General features: G+C 35.1%; 2 protein-coding genes and 1 long non-coding RNA gene across 5 annotated transcripts in view; 2 read left to right on the forward strand and 1 right to left on the reverse strand.

The window, feature by feature from the left end:
* LOC144574988 (uncharacterized) overlaps positions 1-14,244 on the reverse strand; it is an 87,132-nt gene extending 72,888 nt beyond the window's left edge. Inside the window, exon 1 of the long non-coding RNA XR_013518333.1 lies at positions 14,210-14,244. This is a non-coding gene — a long non-coding RNA (uncharacterized LOC144574988). The remainder of the gene's footprint in view (positions 1-14,209) is intronic.
* Positions 564-8,090, forward strand: LOC144574705 (sulfate transporter 4.1, chloroplastic-like). Its single transcript, XM_078324742.1, has 17 exons — positions 564-945; positions 1,336-1,384; positions 1,474-1,675; positions 1,756-1,924; positions 2,595-2,660; positions 2,750-2,857; positions 2,950-3,057; positions 3,153-3,218; positions 3,958-4,018; positions 4,115-4,242; positions 4,842-4,883; positions 5,194-5,310; positions 5,843-5,894; positions 5,996-6,134; positions 6,531-6,613; positions 6,715-6,791; positions 7,624-8,090. Exons 1-17 carry the CDS (start codon positions 658-660, stop codon positions 7,888-7,890), a joined length of 2,022 nt encoding a protein of 673 aa, XP_078180868.1. The 5' UTR covers positions 564-657; the 3' UTR covers positions 7,891-8,090.
* Positions 9,699-17,472, forward strand: LOC144574985 (cycloartenol synthase-like). Of its 3 annotated transcripts, XM_078325098.1 has the most exons (18): positions 9,702-10,029; positions 11,163-11,348; positions 11,436-11,525; positions 11,745-11,939; positions 12,038-12,122; positions 12,212-12,378; positions 12,448-12,636; positions 13,064-13,300; positions 13,376-13,498; positions 13,600-13,698; positions 13,884-13,940; positions 14,092-14,138; positions 14,578-14,721; positions 15,401-15,578; positions 16,159-16,239; positions 16,962-17,045; positions 17,147-17,286; positions 17,330-17,472. In XM_078325098.1, exons 1-17 carry the CDS (start codon positions 9,832-9,834, stop codon positions 17,267-17,269), a joined length of 2,283 nt encoding a protein of 760 aa, XP_078181224.1. In that variant the 5' UTR covers positions 9,702-9,831; the 3' UTR covers positions 17,270-17,286; positions 17,330-17,472. The 3 variants fall into 3 exon arrangements, with proteins under 3 accessions (XP_078181223.1, XP_078181224.1, XP_078181225.1); XM_078325097.1 differs by having other exon boundaries at positions 9,699-10,029; positions 17,147-17,472; XM_078325099.1 differs by lacking the exons at positions 15,401-15,578; positions 16,159-16,239; positions 16,962-17,045; positions 17,147-17,286; positions 17,330-17,472 and adding an exon at positions 15,200-15,311.
* The last annotated feature ends 31 nt before the right edge of the window (positions 17,473-17,503 follow it).

Below are 17,503 nucleotides of genomic sequence, written 5' to 3' on the forward strand. Positions count from 1 at the left end.
CCCTAGGACAATATCAACCAATAGGAATAGTCCATTCTCGTGCAAATAAGTGCCACGTCATAATTTAAAGTGTCTTTAAAATGGCACAAATACTGACAGAGCTGTTTTATCTTCATACAGTGCACCAATTGGCTACTGTTTTATTCTCTATTGATCCTGCGTAAAGCCAAAATAGTTCTGTGAATATGTATATCTTTCAAAATGCTCTCCTTTTGCAAAGCATCGCAAATTAAACGAACAGAACAACCTACCAATTAACTAAATTTGTCTTTAAAAGAGATATTGACAAAACTGTTTTATCTTCATGCACCGTACCAGTAGTATACTTTTATTTTGTATCATGCACTGTATGAAGTCAGTATAAGTCTGTCAATATCTTTACCTCTTTAAAAAGCTCCCCTTTTGCAAATGCCTTTGACCAAACAAACAGAATTACAGAAACCAATCGACTGGATTAAAAAGGAGGAGAAAAAGAAACCAATCAACTAAGTTTGTCTTCATGCTCCGTTTCCTCATCTGAGGTACAATCTTGTGAGTACTCCTAGCAGCAAAGCAGTGCCACGTCATCATTGAACGGGACTTTTAAAATGTTCTCCTTTGCAAAGCATCTCTCTACCAATCAACTAATTTGCTTTTATTCACTTCTCCATTGCTCAAATGGAGAGAACCTACGCCTCGTCCAGTAGTGGCGACATGGCGTCTCTCTCCGCCATTCGGTCGGTGCGCGTTATACCGCTCCAGCACCCTTCTCCGACAAAGGCGGCGGGGCCACCAGCGCCACCGCTCCTGGAGAGGATCTCAACGAGGCTCAGAGGCATGAGCGCCGACAAGTGGCTGTCGGTTTTGCTGCCTTGTTCGCGCTGGATGAGATCGTACAAATGGAGAGAGTACCTCCAGGTTGATCTCATGGCCGGAGCTACTGTAGGAGTCATGCTAGTGCCTCAGGTCAGAGAGAGACAAGAAAAGAGTCATCTTCTTTCTTACTGTCTTGTATTTGATTTATTTTGACTTGGTCAAACCAATATATATATCTGGTATCACATATTTTAGTACTAGTACTAGTAATGACTAATCTCAATCTCATACCTTATGGCGATATCACTAGATTTTTTATCCATTTTTTTTTTTTCTGTTTCTTTAATCGAAACTTGAAATGGTAGGTTTGTACTGAATCACACAATCCCTATAAAAGTATAAATTGATAGGTATATATTACCTAAAAGAGATTCTTTCCATATGTCAAGATGAAATGCATGTAGATTCTCTTTTACATGATATCAATTTGCTTTGGTTGGTGTCCCAACATATTGATTTTTGTTGCATGAAACCTTGCAGGCAATGTCGTATGCAAAGTTAGCCGGCCTTCATCCAATATACGGACTATGTAAGTAAGATATCATTTTCATATGCTAACTAACATTCATAACTTGGCTCTTAGAAGAAAGTAAATTTACTATGTGATTTTCTTAACAGATACTGGTTTTGTGCCGGTATTCATATATGCCATCTTTGGCTCGTCACGCCAGCTGGCAGTGGGACCAGTTGCACTGGTCTCTCTACTAGTATCAAATGTACTAGGTTCCATAGTTGATTCATCAAGTGAACTTTATACGGAACTTGCGATTCTACTGGCGCTCATGGTTGGTATATTGGAGTGTCTTATGGGGTTATTGAGGTAAATTTTGCCACTTAAGTAATTAATGTGCAATATTCAAAGATTTTGTATTTACTTATGTTACCACTGTTTCTTAACAGGTTGGGGTGGTTGCTACGATTCATTAGCCATTCCGTAATTTCAGGATTTACTACTGCTTCCGCCATAGTAATAGGCCTTTCTCAAATTAAATATTTTCTTGGGTATAACATCACAAGAAGCAGCAAAATTTTACCTCTTATTACGAGCATAATTGAAGGGATTCATGATGTATGCCTTCTCTTTCCCTCTCCTCGTTTCTACTTCTTCTTATTTATTTTGTTATTTATTTATTTATTCTTTTGAGTAAATTCCAAAAATGGTCCTTAAAGTATTCTCCATTGCCAATTTTGTCCTTAATATATTTCCATCTGTACCATATTGGCCCTTCTATCATATTATCCAATGTTATGATAACCAAACTGGACATCAACTCGATAAAGCTTCGGGTCAATGGTTCACAGGTCGAACAAGTGAGGCAACCGGTTTGATCGCTGTTTTTCTTTTTTAATTAGATACATATTTATGAGATATGTTGTGTATAAAAGAATTATATTTTTTCACAATATTGTGAATATTTGTGCACACATATTGAATAATGTACCGCAATATCAAATTTATAAAAAAAAGGGGGCACAGTTTAAAATATTTAGTACCAAAAGAAGAAATTTTCAAACCTTTAGGGGCCAGACAGATGATGTTGTTAGTTAGGGGGCTACATTTGCACGCTACACTCTTTACCTCTAAATCTCTTTCTCTTTCTCATGTAATATTTACTTGACCCCAACTTGATTGGGACTACAGGCTTGGTTGTTGTGGTGGTTGTTGTTGTTTCTCATGCAATATTACTTGACATGTTAAGTAACCGGCAAATCTATTGATGATACGTTTTCTCTTGCAGTTCTCCTGGCCTCCTTTTGTAATGGGATCAATTTTTCTTGCGATTCTTCTTATAATGAAGCACCTGGTACGTAATTAATATTTAAGGCAAGATTGCTGGCTAAGTAAATCTAGGCAAATGATATGACTATAAACTATAAAGCTTGAAAATTTTAGGGTAAATCGGGCAAGAACTTCAAGTATCTAAGAGCGGCGGGCCCACTGACGGCTGTAGTTCTTGGGACACTTTTCGTCAAAATATTTCGCCCCTTTTCTATCTCAGTGGTGAGAAGCTGTGATATCTCAAATTGTGTTGTTTTATCGATTGCTTATTTATTTATGTCTGTAATCGATTTTTTGTTTGATTTATGTCATAGGTGGGAGATATACCTCAAGGACTTCCCAGTTTCTCAATTCCACGTGGATTTGAGCATGCAAAGTCTCTTATTTCAACAGCAGTACTGATTACCGGTGTTGCCATACTGGTACCATCCTATCTTTCGGCTTTTATTAATCAATGTTGATTCTTTTTCACTTTCATGACTTTTATTTTTTTCATCTCTCTCTTGGAAAATTATAGGAGTCTGTGGGGATTGCTAAAGCTTTGGCTGCGAAAAATGGATATGAATTAGATTCAAACCAAGAGGTAAATCTTTTAAAGTGCACAAGTGACTCGTCTTGTTGCAGACTGGTTTATACAAATAGCTGGCGTAATTACCAGGAGTGAGGCTATGTTACTATGCATAGTGCAGATTGGTCCATAATATGGATCAATAATTTTGTTTCGAAAGTCCAAATAGTCGATCTGAACCGTTCAATGTGATCTCTATATGAAAATGTACTTGTAGACTAAATTTTATATTTTTTACAATTATTTTACTTATATTTTAGATAGGTAGAAAATCACTACTTTTGAATGATCTAGAATTTTGATCAAGTGATTTTCTACCTTTCTAAAAAATAAGTAGAAGTATTCTCAAAAGAATGTAAAATTTGATCTATAAGGACATATAAAAATATGGAGATCATTTTGAATGGTTCAGATCGATTGTTTAATATTTGAAAATGGAGATATGATCCATAGTATGGACCATTATGCGCTATGCATAGCACCATAGCCTCACTCTTACCAGCTTTATAATGATACTTCTGTTAGTTACCAGAAGAGTCAGAAACCTTCATGTTCTAACTGTTTTAGCCTTTTTGCTGGAATTTACATTTATGGCCATCCTATCAAAATAAAATATTGTATTAAATTTTTAAAATAAAAGCAATGAGATATCATAATTTTGCTTACAGAAAATCTACCCTAATTGGTTTTTTATAAAGTTGTAGTAGTTGGGTTGATCTAGTTATGTAATAGTTTGTACTTCCTCTTTTTGTAGTTATTCGGTCTAGGCGTGGCAAACATATGTGGTGCATTCTTCTCTGCATATCCTTCTACTGGTATATATATACCAGCTTTGCTATCATTTTTAGAATTTTAGTTTTGAAGTTTGACAAAAAAAATCGATTATGATTACTCTCTTTTATTTTCTTAAGGTTCTTTTTCCAGGTCAGCAGTAAATCATGAGAGTGGGGCCCGATCCGGGTTATCGGGCATCACAATGGGTGTCATTATGGGATGTGCTCTTCTATTTTTAACACCACTATTCACTGATATACCTCAGGTTAGGTTGTTCCTTTATCGATTTTGGTTTCTTTCTTAGTTGAAAGTATCTTTTCTTAAATTATGATCCTCCTATGTAGGGGGGTTCATTGGATCCGGTTTATTTGGTTTTCAACTGGACTGACAAATTTTGGACTAAATGGTTTGGTTTTTCGGTTTAAATAGTTCGGTTCGGTTGAATTTTTGAATTACTTTTGGTTTTTTATATTTAGTTAGGCGTAATCTCTCTTATTTCAGTTCAACCAAACAAATCGAAATTAGCTTGATATTTACTTGAATTTCTTTGGTTTAATCTATCTTATTTTGGTTCGACTGATATATATCTTGGTACTTATTTCTATGATTCTTAAATTATTTGTGTATGTATTGAGTTTTGACCTTTTGAAATTTAATCTCTCAATTTTGGTTCAACCAAACTAACCAAAATTTACTTTGTTTTTTTTGTTCAGTTGTTATTCGGTTGGTTCGGTTAGATTTTTGAAAACTGAATAAAATTTTGGCTTGACTATTTTTAATTTGGTTTTAACCGAACCGACCCTACTGCTATGTGTATGTCATAAAGTAACACATTTCATGGTTATTTTTTTCTGAAAATTGTAGTGTGCCTTGGCTGCTATCGTGATTTCTGCTGTCATTGGCCTGGTGAGAAAACAACCATTACAACACTTGACAGTTATTTAAAATGCATTCTGTCTAGCTATTTTTTTTTTTTTTTTTTGTGAAGGTTAGTGGCCAAATTGACCAGTAACAATTGTATTCATAAGAAAGTATTTACAGCGAGATGGTAGCCGCAACTACCAGTATGAACTATTGTATTTTGTCTATCTATTTTTATCCTATAAGGCTATAACTCTTTTATCTAAAACTAAAGATATTTTTTTAATTTCGATAATAAATATTATTATCTTTTTATATCAAACTCAGACTTGTAACAAATTTGCTGTTTATGTAGGTGGATTATGATGAGGCTATATTTTTGTGGAAAGTAGATAAGAAAGATTTTCTCCTCTGGGTTATAACTAGCATCACTACGTTATTTTTTGGCATTGAGATTGGTGTGCTTGTTGGGGTACGACTGTTATTTACTTTCAACTCTTTAGAAAATACAATATACTGGTCAGTAAGGAAAATACTTGATGCCTAGTGCATAATCAATAAGCATCAGAGATTTTTTTTTTTTTCATCTGAGATTAATATATTTATTTATTTATTTATTTTAGATTTCAGATGCCTTTTTCTGACTAGATTTTAGGGCCAACAAGTGTACCAGTGTAGCCCTTTTTATTTATTTATAAAAAGTCTCCTTGTTCCTGTTGTGGAAGTTTATAACTTAATTAGATATGATTTGTATTTATCTAGCAGTTGATAACTGCAATCAAGGATTTTAGCAATTGAGTAATCAAAGAAGGGAGCACCCATTTTCCCACCCACCGACCCACTAACACGCACGCATTTATTTTCTTCATTGACAAAAATGGCCTGTGATTCACTTGCTTAATTGCTTTATTGCATAAAATCATGATTGCAGCTAGTTATTCTCTAATTTAATTACTTTTTAATCTGTTAGAAAAACTAGTCTTGAATTAAGAAACTATTTGCAGGTGGGGTTTTCTCTGGCATTTGTTATATACGAATCTGCTAATCCTCATGTAGGTAAAGTCTCTCTTGCTTCTCTCACTAAAGGAATATTACTCTTTGACTATTTTCACTAAGAAATTAACATCATTTTTTGTGTGATTATGAATGGGTCTCAGCTGTGTTGGGACGGCTACCAGGAACTACCATATACAGAAATATACTGCAGTACCCTGAGGCGTATACATACAATGGCATAGTTGTAGTTCGAATTGATGCACCTATCTACTTTGCCAATACTAGTTATATCAAAGACAGGTTATAATTCACCTCCCGTACACTATATGATTGCAACTGTTACCCAAGTTTTTCAGAATAATTTTACACTGCTTGAAGTAATTGCTAGCTTTCCAGAGAACATAGAAAATAACAGTTGTGGGCCCCAACTTTTATTTCCTTCTAAGAAATACCGAAAATACCACTCTATCCTCCTGATTTTTTGCTCTGGTTAGAGGGATATTTTGGGTATATTTGGATAATAATAGAAAAGTAAGGAGGTGTACTAGTTTTGCATGCTTTGTGGGGTTATATCTGATATATCCAGGTTATGAGGTTTTACTCCAGTAGTTTGATTAGTTGCCATGTGAAATTGTTTTCATTTTTTTTTTTTCTAATTTTGTTAATTTATTAGTATTCATTTTGCCTTCTTTGCAGGTTGCGTGAATACGAACTTAATGCATCTTCTGATAGGGGCCCAGATGTTGGACGAATTTATTTTGTTATCCTTGAAATGTCACGTATGTACTTGTTATGTAATGAAGGGTAGTTAGCTGCAGTTGTTTCATTAATAATTCTATATAATAGTATTTTTTTTAATAAACATATTATTCTCTTTCAGCTGTTACACACGTAGACTCAAGTGCAGTTCAAGCTTTGAAGGACTTGCATCAGGAGTACCGAGACCGTGGCATCCAGGTGCACCTTCCGCTGTCACTCCCCTATCTCTCTCTCTCTCTCTCTCTCTCTCTCTCACACACACACACACACCCCATGTGTACTCATATCTTAGAGATAGAAATTCATAATTAAAGTAGCATGCTGTGTATAATAGATTATAGAGTGCCATAACTAATAAATGACTTCCACCTGCACTGTGTCAGCATGTACTAACTTTTTAGGGGGGATTTCATGTATGTGTTTATTTATAAAATGGGTTATTTATAAATTTATGTATTTATGTATTTTCCCCTTTAAAATTCATATCTACCCTTTTAAATTTCAAAAACTCATAAATTTACCCAATATGTTGACCTTCCTATTATAACTCATTTTAAATTTATAAATAATCCATTTTAAACTTTATTAAAAAATAAAAATATGTAGTATGTGTAAGAATTCCGTTTTCTAACTTGTTGGTTTCCGAGGACAATTGGTGCATTTTTCTACTTGTGATGCATACGTAGTGACATTTATGCATATGCTTGGGTTTGTGTCACATGTAAGTAAATTAATTATTTGCTTCAAAATCGGCCAATGTTACATATTATTTTATTTTTTAATAAAGGGTAAAAATTGAGACTTCATAAATTTAAAATTAATTTTAGTAGAGAAATCAATAAAGTGTTAAATTTGTGAGTTTTTGAAACTTAGAAGGTTACATATGATATCATGAATTTTAGTTGGAAAAATACATAATTTTGAGATATTTGAGGGGTATACATGAAATTGACCCCATGTTCAAGACCAATGATTTTTATGGCAACCCAGAGAGAATTTTTTTGTGATTATCTCACACGTACTATTGCAGATTGCTATTGCCAACCCAAACCGACAGGTGCATTTATTGCTCTCAAAATCAGGTCTAATAGACCTGATTGGCAAAGAATGGTACTTTGTTCGGGTTCATGATGCGGTGCAAGTGTGCCTTCGACACGTTCAAAATGTAATCGGCAAGACAACTGGTGCGTCGTCAAATGGGACAATACCAAGGCGACCATCTGCATTATTACAAAACCTTCTAAAACAAGATTCGCCGTCAATGCATGAACCCCTCTTGCGTGAAAATATTGTCTAATGTTATGTTCATTAAATTTTTTATTTGAAACACGAGAGAATATTGAGATAATAGATGATGGCTGATTTTTGTGCCACTGGTAATTCATATGTAAGAAATACGGGGGATTTATATGCCCGGTGTCATTATTTGTATATTGTAAAGTATTCTTGTACATTGAGGTTAAAATTGTAGTTGTTTCTAGTATAAAGAGTGAATAATAATATCTTTCTGTATAATGCGACTAGAATAAATACATGTATTTCTTCTTTGAACGAAATTGTATTAATCCTTCATTTTTGTTGCACAACAAGTAAATCCAGAATACTTGCTGCACTCTTGAATTTTAGAACAAATACAGTGAGGTTTGCACAAACTCTTGACTGGGGAACTAGTAGAGGGCTAGAGGCAAAAAAGTTATATCCAATTGAGCAGTTGAGGGGCTTGGTTGGTTGGGCTTAAATTTTAATTGAGCAGTTGATTAATTGTTTGGGTGAGATAACTGCAGTAGTTAAAGCTAAGTATTACTTTATTAATCTCTTATGAAGAACTATGTATTAATTGTTTGTGTGAGATAACTGCAGCAGTTAAAGCTAAGTATTTTTGTTTTTTTTGAAAGATGGAAAATAAAAAATTCGGGGTGTTTAATTGCCAAAAATAAAATGGAAGTGTGTATATATTAAATTCCAGCAACAGGAGCTGTAGGTGCATTGCATGCATGAGCTCAAGTGTACAAGTACGTATCCAAACGGAGTAACAAACCAATTTAGCACTAGGCAAACACAAAATAAAATTATATTAAATAGATTAATTCAGAACAATTTTCATCAATAGATCATTTTTATCAATAGATTAATAACCTTATGTAATTTTCATCAATAGATCAACAAATCAATTTAGAACTAGGCAAAATTCATTATTTATTTAAAATTACACGCCTCATTAAAAACAAACATGATATATAAATTACAGGTCATATATCGATATCATAAGTGAGTAGGTAGCTCTACTATTGTTTGATTTTGTAAAGCTCCTGCATGAAATAATCAAATCAGGCGATAACCAAACTCACATTATATATAAGTATTTTGCTCACGCTCACCTAAACTTTTGTCCCTGTCCCTCTATTATAATTAATCAGTACATCTATTCATTTCCCTTTTTATGTAGGTAGTAATTAATTAATCAGTACATCTATTAAAATTTACGCGAACAGTCTAAATTTACAAGGTTATTAAAACTTATTAAGGTATAAATCGTTCGCATAAATCTCAATACAGATCGAACTGTTTGGACCGACTTTGAATAAAATTTGTACGAAATTCTGTCCAAATAATTAATTAATACAGCTATTCATTTATTTTTTTTGACAAATTGGCTTTATTTCGCTATTAAGAATTTATAACAACAGTGGTCCCAGTTGTTCGTGTACAATATCCGTCTATATATGGTAAAGCATGTAGCAAGTTATACCTAAATCCAGCCTTCAATTACTGGAAAGTGGAACCACTCAAATACATGTATGTCTACCGCAAGAGAAAGATAGACAATCCAACTCATAAGTCATAACCATCCGATACGATCTCTATTCCTGTTTGTGTGGATCCGGATCCGGATCCGATCCCTGCAGTAACCAACATTTTTATTTTAGATCCGGACCGTCCGATCAGAATTCGAGCCAATTCGAGCCGAGGTGGAATGTATGAGCCTCTTTAATAATCGTGCCATACAGATCGAACTATGCGGATCTAAACTCAAAATTTGAGTTACTTTAGGTATCCGAATTCTGTTTCTGACAAGAGCATGTCTGGCTGTTCACAAGCTCTTGTCACTTGCGCCATAATAATCAAAACCAGAAAAAGATTCAGAGTCGATCGATACATCCAAAGCTACTCTCAGTCTGATTCTCTCTCTCTCCACTTGAACTAGTATACCGGAGTAATATTTCAGAGTGGAGAATAAATGTGGAGGTTGAAGGTGGCGGAGGGCGGGAGTCCATGGCTGCGAACGACGAACAACCATGTGGGGAGACAGCTGTGGGAGTTCGATCCCGATTCCGGATCGCAAGAGGAGAGAGACGAGGTCGAGAGAGCTCGCGAGGCGTTTCATGCCGATAGATTTCAAATGAAGCATAGCTCTGATCTCCTCATGCGCCTCCAGGTCATATAATTTATTTCACATTTTGTAATTTTATGCGAACACACAAAGTATAATGCGTATAACCTATAGTATGTATCGAATTTGAGAAAAAAATGGTGTGCTGTAATACTGAAATTAACAGTACAGCACGCACCTTACTGGAACGTTGATTCTTGTCTTCTTAATTAAGCATTTTATTTATAGGAAATCTCAGCAGTTCACGTCCCCACTCGCCAGGGACGGAAATATAAAATTTATATTTTTGTGTGTGTGTGTGTGTGGGGGGGGGGGGGGGGGGGGGTCTGAAACATAAAATGCATACATAATAAGAATATGTGGCCACTGAGATTTGAACTCAAGTCCACAACCACAAAATGAAATTCTAATCACTAGGCTAGAAGCACATATTTAGCATCTTATGTTGGGGCTGAATTATATGATTAAATTTTATAAAATCATGGGGTTGGCTAAGCACCCCCGGCATAACTTATGATCCACCCCTGCATGTCACTATTAAGCCAATAGGTGTTGATGCATGACCTTGGTAGTTGGCAATAAGAAAACCAGTAGGAGTTGACAATAGTACTCTCGCTCTTAATTAATAGCTTTATCTATTTCGAGGGTCCTGTGGTTTGATGCTGACTGCTTGACACGCGTGCAACTTGTATAAATAAAAATAATGCAAAGAAACTAATATATTTAATATTTGTTTGTATGCAGTTCGATCGTCATTTTTTTTTTGGGTTCTTTTTTATTTGAAAGTGCTCATTTGTCTTTAATTAAAATGTTGAGTTTATGCAGTTTGCAATTATTCAGGAAGAACTATGCAATTTAAATGTTTTAGAAGAACATACATAAATTTTTTGCCTATATCATACTGCTTCAGAAATCCTAAGTGACTGAGAAATAGTCCTTCCTGGTACCCAATTAACTGACACTTTTTAATTAATTATGTATTTTCTAACAAGTATTTTTCAAACTGCTTCCCCTTTTTATATTGAATAATTCAACAAATGGGTCGCCTTCATAACTATATTCAAAGCAAATAATGCATTTAATATTTATTTGTGTTCAACGCGATCGTCATCTTTCTTTTTATTGTTCTTTTATTTGAGTGCTCAATTGTATTTAATTAATATGTCGGATTTATGCAGTTTGCAAGACTGAATCCGCTCGAACTGGACCTTCCAGTAATAAAACTTGGAGAAAATGAAGAAGTGACAGAGGAATCAGTGGTAACTTCTCTAAGGAGAGCAGTTAGTCGATATTCTACATTACAAACACATGACGGACACTGGGCTGGGGACTATGGAGGCCCGATGTTTCTCATGCCTGGCTTGGTACTTTTCACCTAACCTAAATGCGCTTTTACTAACTTTGAATTATAAAAATGTTATATTTGTCCAAATTTCTCTTGTTTAAAACAGATAATATGTTTATATGTTACTGGAGCATTGAATACTGTTCTATCACCAGAGCATCAAAAGGAGATGATACGCTATCTCTACAATCATCAGGTACGTTCTGTCAAGAGTGGAACTAGAAAATTTAGATGAGGGGGCTGAAACATAAAATGCATAATGTGCAGTCACTGGGATTTGAACCCAAGTCTCCACCACCACTAAATGGAATTCTAACCACTAGTCTACAAGCGCACATTTCACATTTCATGAGGGGGGCTAATCTATATAAATTTTTTCAAGAAACTGAAAATTCAATTAAATTTCAATATACAGAACAAAGACGGGGGATGGGGATTGCATATAGAGGGGCACAGCACCATGTTTGGATCTGTGTTGACCTACGTCACTCTGCGGTTGCTTGGCGAAGGGGCAAATGATGGAGATGGTGCCATGGAAAAAGCAAGGGATTGGATAATAACCCATGGAAGTGCTACCGCTATTACTTCATGGGGCAAAATGTGGCTCTCTGTTAGTGCCTAATTGTGTCCTCTTTTAACATTTTTACTTTTACAAGATAACTCGTACCAGAAGTTCTCTTCTTTACTGGTTTTGGTAAATATTTTCAGGTACTCGGAGTGTTTGACTGGTCGGGGAATAATCCTCTACCACCTGAGATATGGCTACTTCCGTACATTCTCCCCATTCATCCAGGTACCTACTTTAACATTTATTTGCCATATTGTAAACATTTTGTTTATTATATGCTCTTCATAGTTTAAACAATCACACAAAATTCACAGGAAGGATGTGGTGTCACTGTCGGATGGTTTATTTGCCGATGTCTTACATATATGGAAAGAGATTTGTTGGTAAAATCACATTGCTTGTATTGGAACTAAGAAAGGAACTATACTCGATTCCGTATGAAAGGATTGATTGGAATAAGGCTCGCAACGAGTGTGCTAAGGTTTGTTTGTGCATTGTAATTTCTCTCCTTTTGATTTGCTACAGCAAGATTTCTTTTTGTGATATGTAGGAAGATTTGTACTATCCTCACCCAATGATACAAGATATAATGTGGGCCACACTTCACAAGTTTGTAGAGCCGGTTCTATTGAACTGGCCTTGTAACAAATTGAGAGAGAAGGCTCTTAATACGGCCATCGAGCATATCCATTATGAAGACGAGAACACTCGTTATATTTGCATTGGTCCTGTTAACAAGGTATGCTTTTCTTACCTTTGTGATTAGTGAATTACTCTGAAGTAGGGGTTTCAACGGGTCGGATGGAAGCATTTTCATACCCTAACCTGTTAAGCTAACAAAAAAAAAAACTTACCCATACCCGTCTTATCGAATACAGTACGCGTCAGGTAAACGGACAAAAGGGCGCCATTGAATAGATTTATATGGGCCATGAATAAAACTATATCATGTCATGCATCATCCCATACCCTTACCCATTATGTTAACTAAAAAGAATTTACCCTTACCCGTACCCTATAAGCTAACGAAAAATAAACTTACCCATACCCATCTTATTGAATACGATATGGGTCGGGTAAACGGATAAAAGGGTACCATTGACACCCCTACTCTTGAGAAAGATGCATGCTTGTAATTGCTAATGCTAGGCTTTGGTTTGTTATAGGTGCTAAATATGTTGTGCTGTTGGATAGAGGATCCGAGCTCGGAGGCGTTTAAACTCCACATCCCTAGAATATATGATTATTTGTGGATTGCCGAAGACGGCATGAAAATGCAAGGGTACAATGGGAGTCAACTATGGGACACTGCATTTACTGTTCAAGCAATCTACGCTACAGGTCTAATTGAAGAGTATGCACCTACCCTTTACAAGGCTCACGATTATGTCAAACATTCTCAGGTACCCATAACTTGTGCAGCAAAATTTGTATTACATAAAGAAGTATATGTAATGACATAAAATTTGTTTTTAAAGGTACTTGAGGATTGTCCTGGGGATCTTAGTTACTGGTACCGTCACATATCTAAAGGAGCATGGCCATTCTCTACAGCAGATCACGGGTGGCCTATTTCTGACTGCACTGCCGAGGGACTAAAGGTACTTATTGATTATATGTGGAAAGAGTTATTTTTTTTCTTAGAAATTACAAAATACAACTAACTACGCGCGATTGCGTGGATTTGTTTTTTCTTGGTTAGGCTGCATTGCTATTGTCAGAGTTACCTCAAGGGATGGTTGGCGAGTCAATTAAAGCAAATCGGTTGTATGATGCTGTCAATGTTATTTTATCACTGATGGTACATCTACTTCACTATTGAAAAATTTAATTAATGCTACTCAAACACTTGACTAGTGTACTGTGTGCTTGTGCATTATCTCTGTACTTCAATTTTATTTTTATATGCTTAATTAACTTGACACCTTTTAGGGATTTAAATTGATTAAATCTTGTTTTCTTATTGCTCTTTTTTTTTCCATGTAGAATGAAAATGGTGGTTTTGCTACCTATGAACTCACAAGATCTTACGCATGGATGGAGGTTCGCATTGCTACATGCAATCCTCTATAATTTTTGTGTACCAACAGTGGTGCATAATTCTTCTATTTAGTCAAATTAGTTAATCATTGTATGTAACAGTCTTTTTTTTTAAATATACTCTTAATAATTCTTCTACCGCTGAAAAATGCAGCTGATAAATCCTGCGGAGACATTTGGAGACATTGTTATAGACTACCCGTAAGAGCAACAATCTCACCACTTTTTTTTATATTCTTTTAAGAGTGAGGCTACAGTACTATGCATAGCACATATTGGTCCGTACTATGGATCAATATCTTCATTTTGAAGTTCCAAACATTCAATCTGAATCGTTCAACATGATCTCTACATGAAAATGTACTTGTAGAAAATTATGAATCATTCAAAAGTAGTGATTTTCTACCTATCTAAATTATAGTAAAAATTATAAAAAATGTAAAATTTAGTCTGCAAGTACATTTTCATATGGAGATCATGTTGAATGGTTCCGGAATCAATTGTTTGAACTTCGAGAAATGAATATATTGGTCCATACACCATAGTACGGGCCAATCCATGCTCTGCATAGTACCATAGCCACACTCTTCTTTTAATCAAATTGCAATGAAATTAAGCATGTGTAAATTTGCATTTACAGATATGTAGAATGCACATCAGCTGCAATACAGGCTCTGACTGCATTTAGAAAGATATATCCAGATCACCGTATGAAAGATGTAGATACCTGTATAAGCAAAGCCGTCGATTATATCGAATCGATTCAACGACCTGACGGTTCATGGTATGTATACTCTATTTTATTCCCATTTAATTTCACCAACAATTAAAATAAGAGTACTGATACAGTGCCTCTCAATTTGTCTCCCTTATTTTACCTACCACCTATGATTGTGGGCCCCCCTCACAGCGGTGGGTCCCGACCATTCATAGGTGGCAGGTGAAATGGGGGAGAGGGGGGACAAATTAAGAATTCGGATCCTCTGAGATATCTCAAACTTTGAGTTGATCTGTTCAAAATCTGGACCGTTCAAATCCTTTTTGCATGAATCTCAAAGCACAATAATACTGACTCCCTGACCCCTGCATTCGGAATAGGCACCAAATAAAATTTGGTCTGTCTTTAGATAAACTGAAAATTTGAGATATCTCAGAGGATAAGGACCCACAAATTAAGGGGCAACATATATGTTTTCTATAAATAATGTAGCAATCTCACCTTTGTTTTTTTAAGTTGCTTATTTGTTTTGTTTGAGCAACAGGTACGGTTCATGGGCAGTTTGTTTCACATATGGAATATGGTTTGGAGTTAAGGGTTTAATAGCGAGATAAACTGCAAATTTGAGATATCTCAGAGGATAAGGACCCACAAATTAAGGGGCAACATATATGTTTTCTATAAATAATGTAGCAATCTCACCTTTGTTTTTTTAAGTTGCTTATTTGTTTTGTTTGAGCAACAGGTACGGTTCATGGGCAGTTTGTTTCACATATGGAATATGGTTTGGAGTTAAGGGTTTAATAGCGGCTGGAAAGACATACGAGAACAGTGCTTCCATAAGAAAAGCATGTGATTTTTTGCTCTCCAAAGAATTACCTTCAGGTGGTTGGGGTGAGAGCTACCTGTCCTGCCAAGATAAGGTACTAGCACATGAATTTCACAAAATTATTTAAAAATAGTCCTATTCTTGATAGCTTACTCTAATTGTGGTATGAACCAGCGAGTTCATTAATATATGTTTGTGTATATATAATGGAGGATTGAATCAAGTACGGTGTTGATTGGCTAATGTTTTAATATTTTTTTTGAAAGAAAAAGTGGTAAAAGGTACTATTGATTTCATTGTGGAAACAACATTGATATTATACAATCGTAAATTGCCAAAACAGCATCACTCCCTCTTTCACACTCTGTACCAGTAAAGAAAGTAAAGAAACCAGTTCAAAAGCACCACGAGCATCATTGACTCCATAAATACCTCACAAAAAACAGCAACTAAATTTCAATAACAAAGAAATTACACAAGAAATGAAGGAACTTATCTCAATAAAACATTTTAGCCATCTGTCTTGATATGGTACCAGTGATATACTGATATAGATCTCTGGTTTATGCGGTAAATACTGAGAAACCCAATCCAGCGATTCAAAAGTTGATCAGTGAGATAATCAAAGAGGCTAATATCTACCGCTAATGCTTTGTTGTTTGTGATAAAAAAAGGTGTATACAAATCTGGAAGGTAACAAGGTTCATGCGGTGAATACTGGATGGGCTATGCTAGCACTTATTGATGCTGGGCAGGTATTCATTTGTCTTTCTTCCTTGGTTAAACTAATGCTACATTATTATTTCTTTACTTTCTTTCTCGAGTGAGACTATGGTACTACGCATAGCGCATATTGGTCCGTACCATGGATCAATATCTCCATTTTATAAGTTCAAAAAATTGATCTCCACAGTTCAACATGATCTCCATTTAAAAATCTACATGTATATCAAATTTTACATTTTTTAGAATCTTTTTACTATTTTTTTAGATAGGTAAATAATCACTTGATTTGAAGATTCTAGACCATTCAAAAGTAGTGATTTTCTACCTTAAAAAATAGTATTCAAATTCTAAAGAATATAAAATAGTCTGCAACATTTTAATATGAAAATGAAAATAAAAATAATCATGTTGAATGGTTTAGATTGACTATTTGGGCTTTGAAAATGAAAATATTGATCTGTACTAGTAGTACAGACCAATATGCACTATGCATAGTCCCATAGCCTCACTCTTCTTTCTTATAAATTTTATGAGGGTTCCAGTCCCACTTGGTTGTTCTTATGCCATTTACGCCTAATAATGCAAATATTTTATTTTACAAATGACAAATCCAAATACGTTGATCTTGAACTATGTGGGACCTCAGAATCTTAAATAGCACACGTAATTCATCTTTTTTATAATTCACTTATTGTAGTAGATTTGATGCATTAATTATGAACTCAATTATTTGTCTGTATTTGGGTGCTAGGCCAATAGAGACCCAATGCCGTTGCACAAAGCAGCTAAAGTTTTGATCAATTTACAAATGGAGGATGGCGAGTTCCCTCAGCAAGTATGCGCACCTCTTTCTCCTTGTTTAATACTCAGTGAATAAATATATGTTACTGATATGATCCGACTGTAACATCTTTGTAAATTTTTTATGATTTGTAGGAGATAATGGGGGTGTTCAACCGAAACTGCATGATTAGCTACTCGCAATATCGCAACATATTTCCAATTTGGGCTCTCGGTGAATATCGCTGTCGCGTGTTACTTGGCAATGAGAAAAATTGATAGTTTTGTATCTCTTGCATTTTGCATGCATCCTAGAAGCAAATTGCATGTCATGTTTATCATTTTGCATGCATCTCTTGTTTTTAGTTTAGTGGCCTGGTAGTGTCTTAGAGAATAATGAAGCATTAAGCAAATGATTAGATGTCATTGTGTATGCAATGAAATGACTGTATTATTAATTTCTTGTTATTTGTTGATCCTAATTGACCAGGTCGTAGATAGCTATAAAACTTC

This window comes from Carex rostrata, chromosome 23 (genome assembly GCF_964058835.1).
Source record: "Carex rostrata chromosome 23, lpCarRost1.2, whole genome shotgun sequence".
In the NCBI taxonomy this organism is placed as follows: domain Eukaryota; kingdom Viridiplantae; phylum Streptophyta; class Magnoliopsida; order Poales; family Cyperaceae; genus Carex; species Carex rostrata.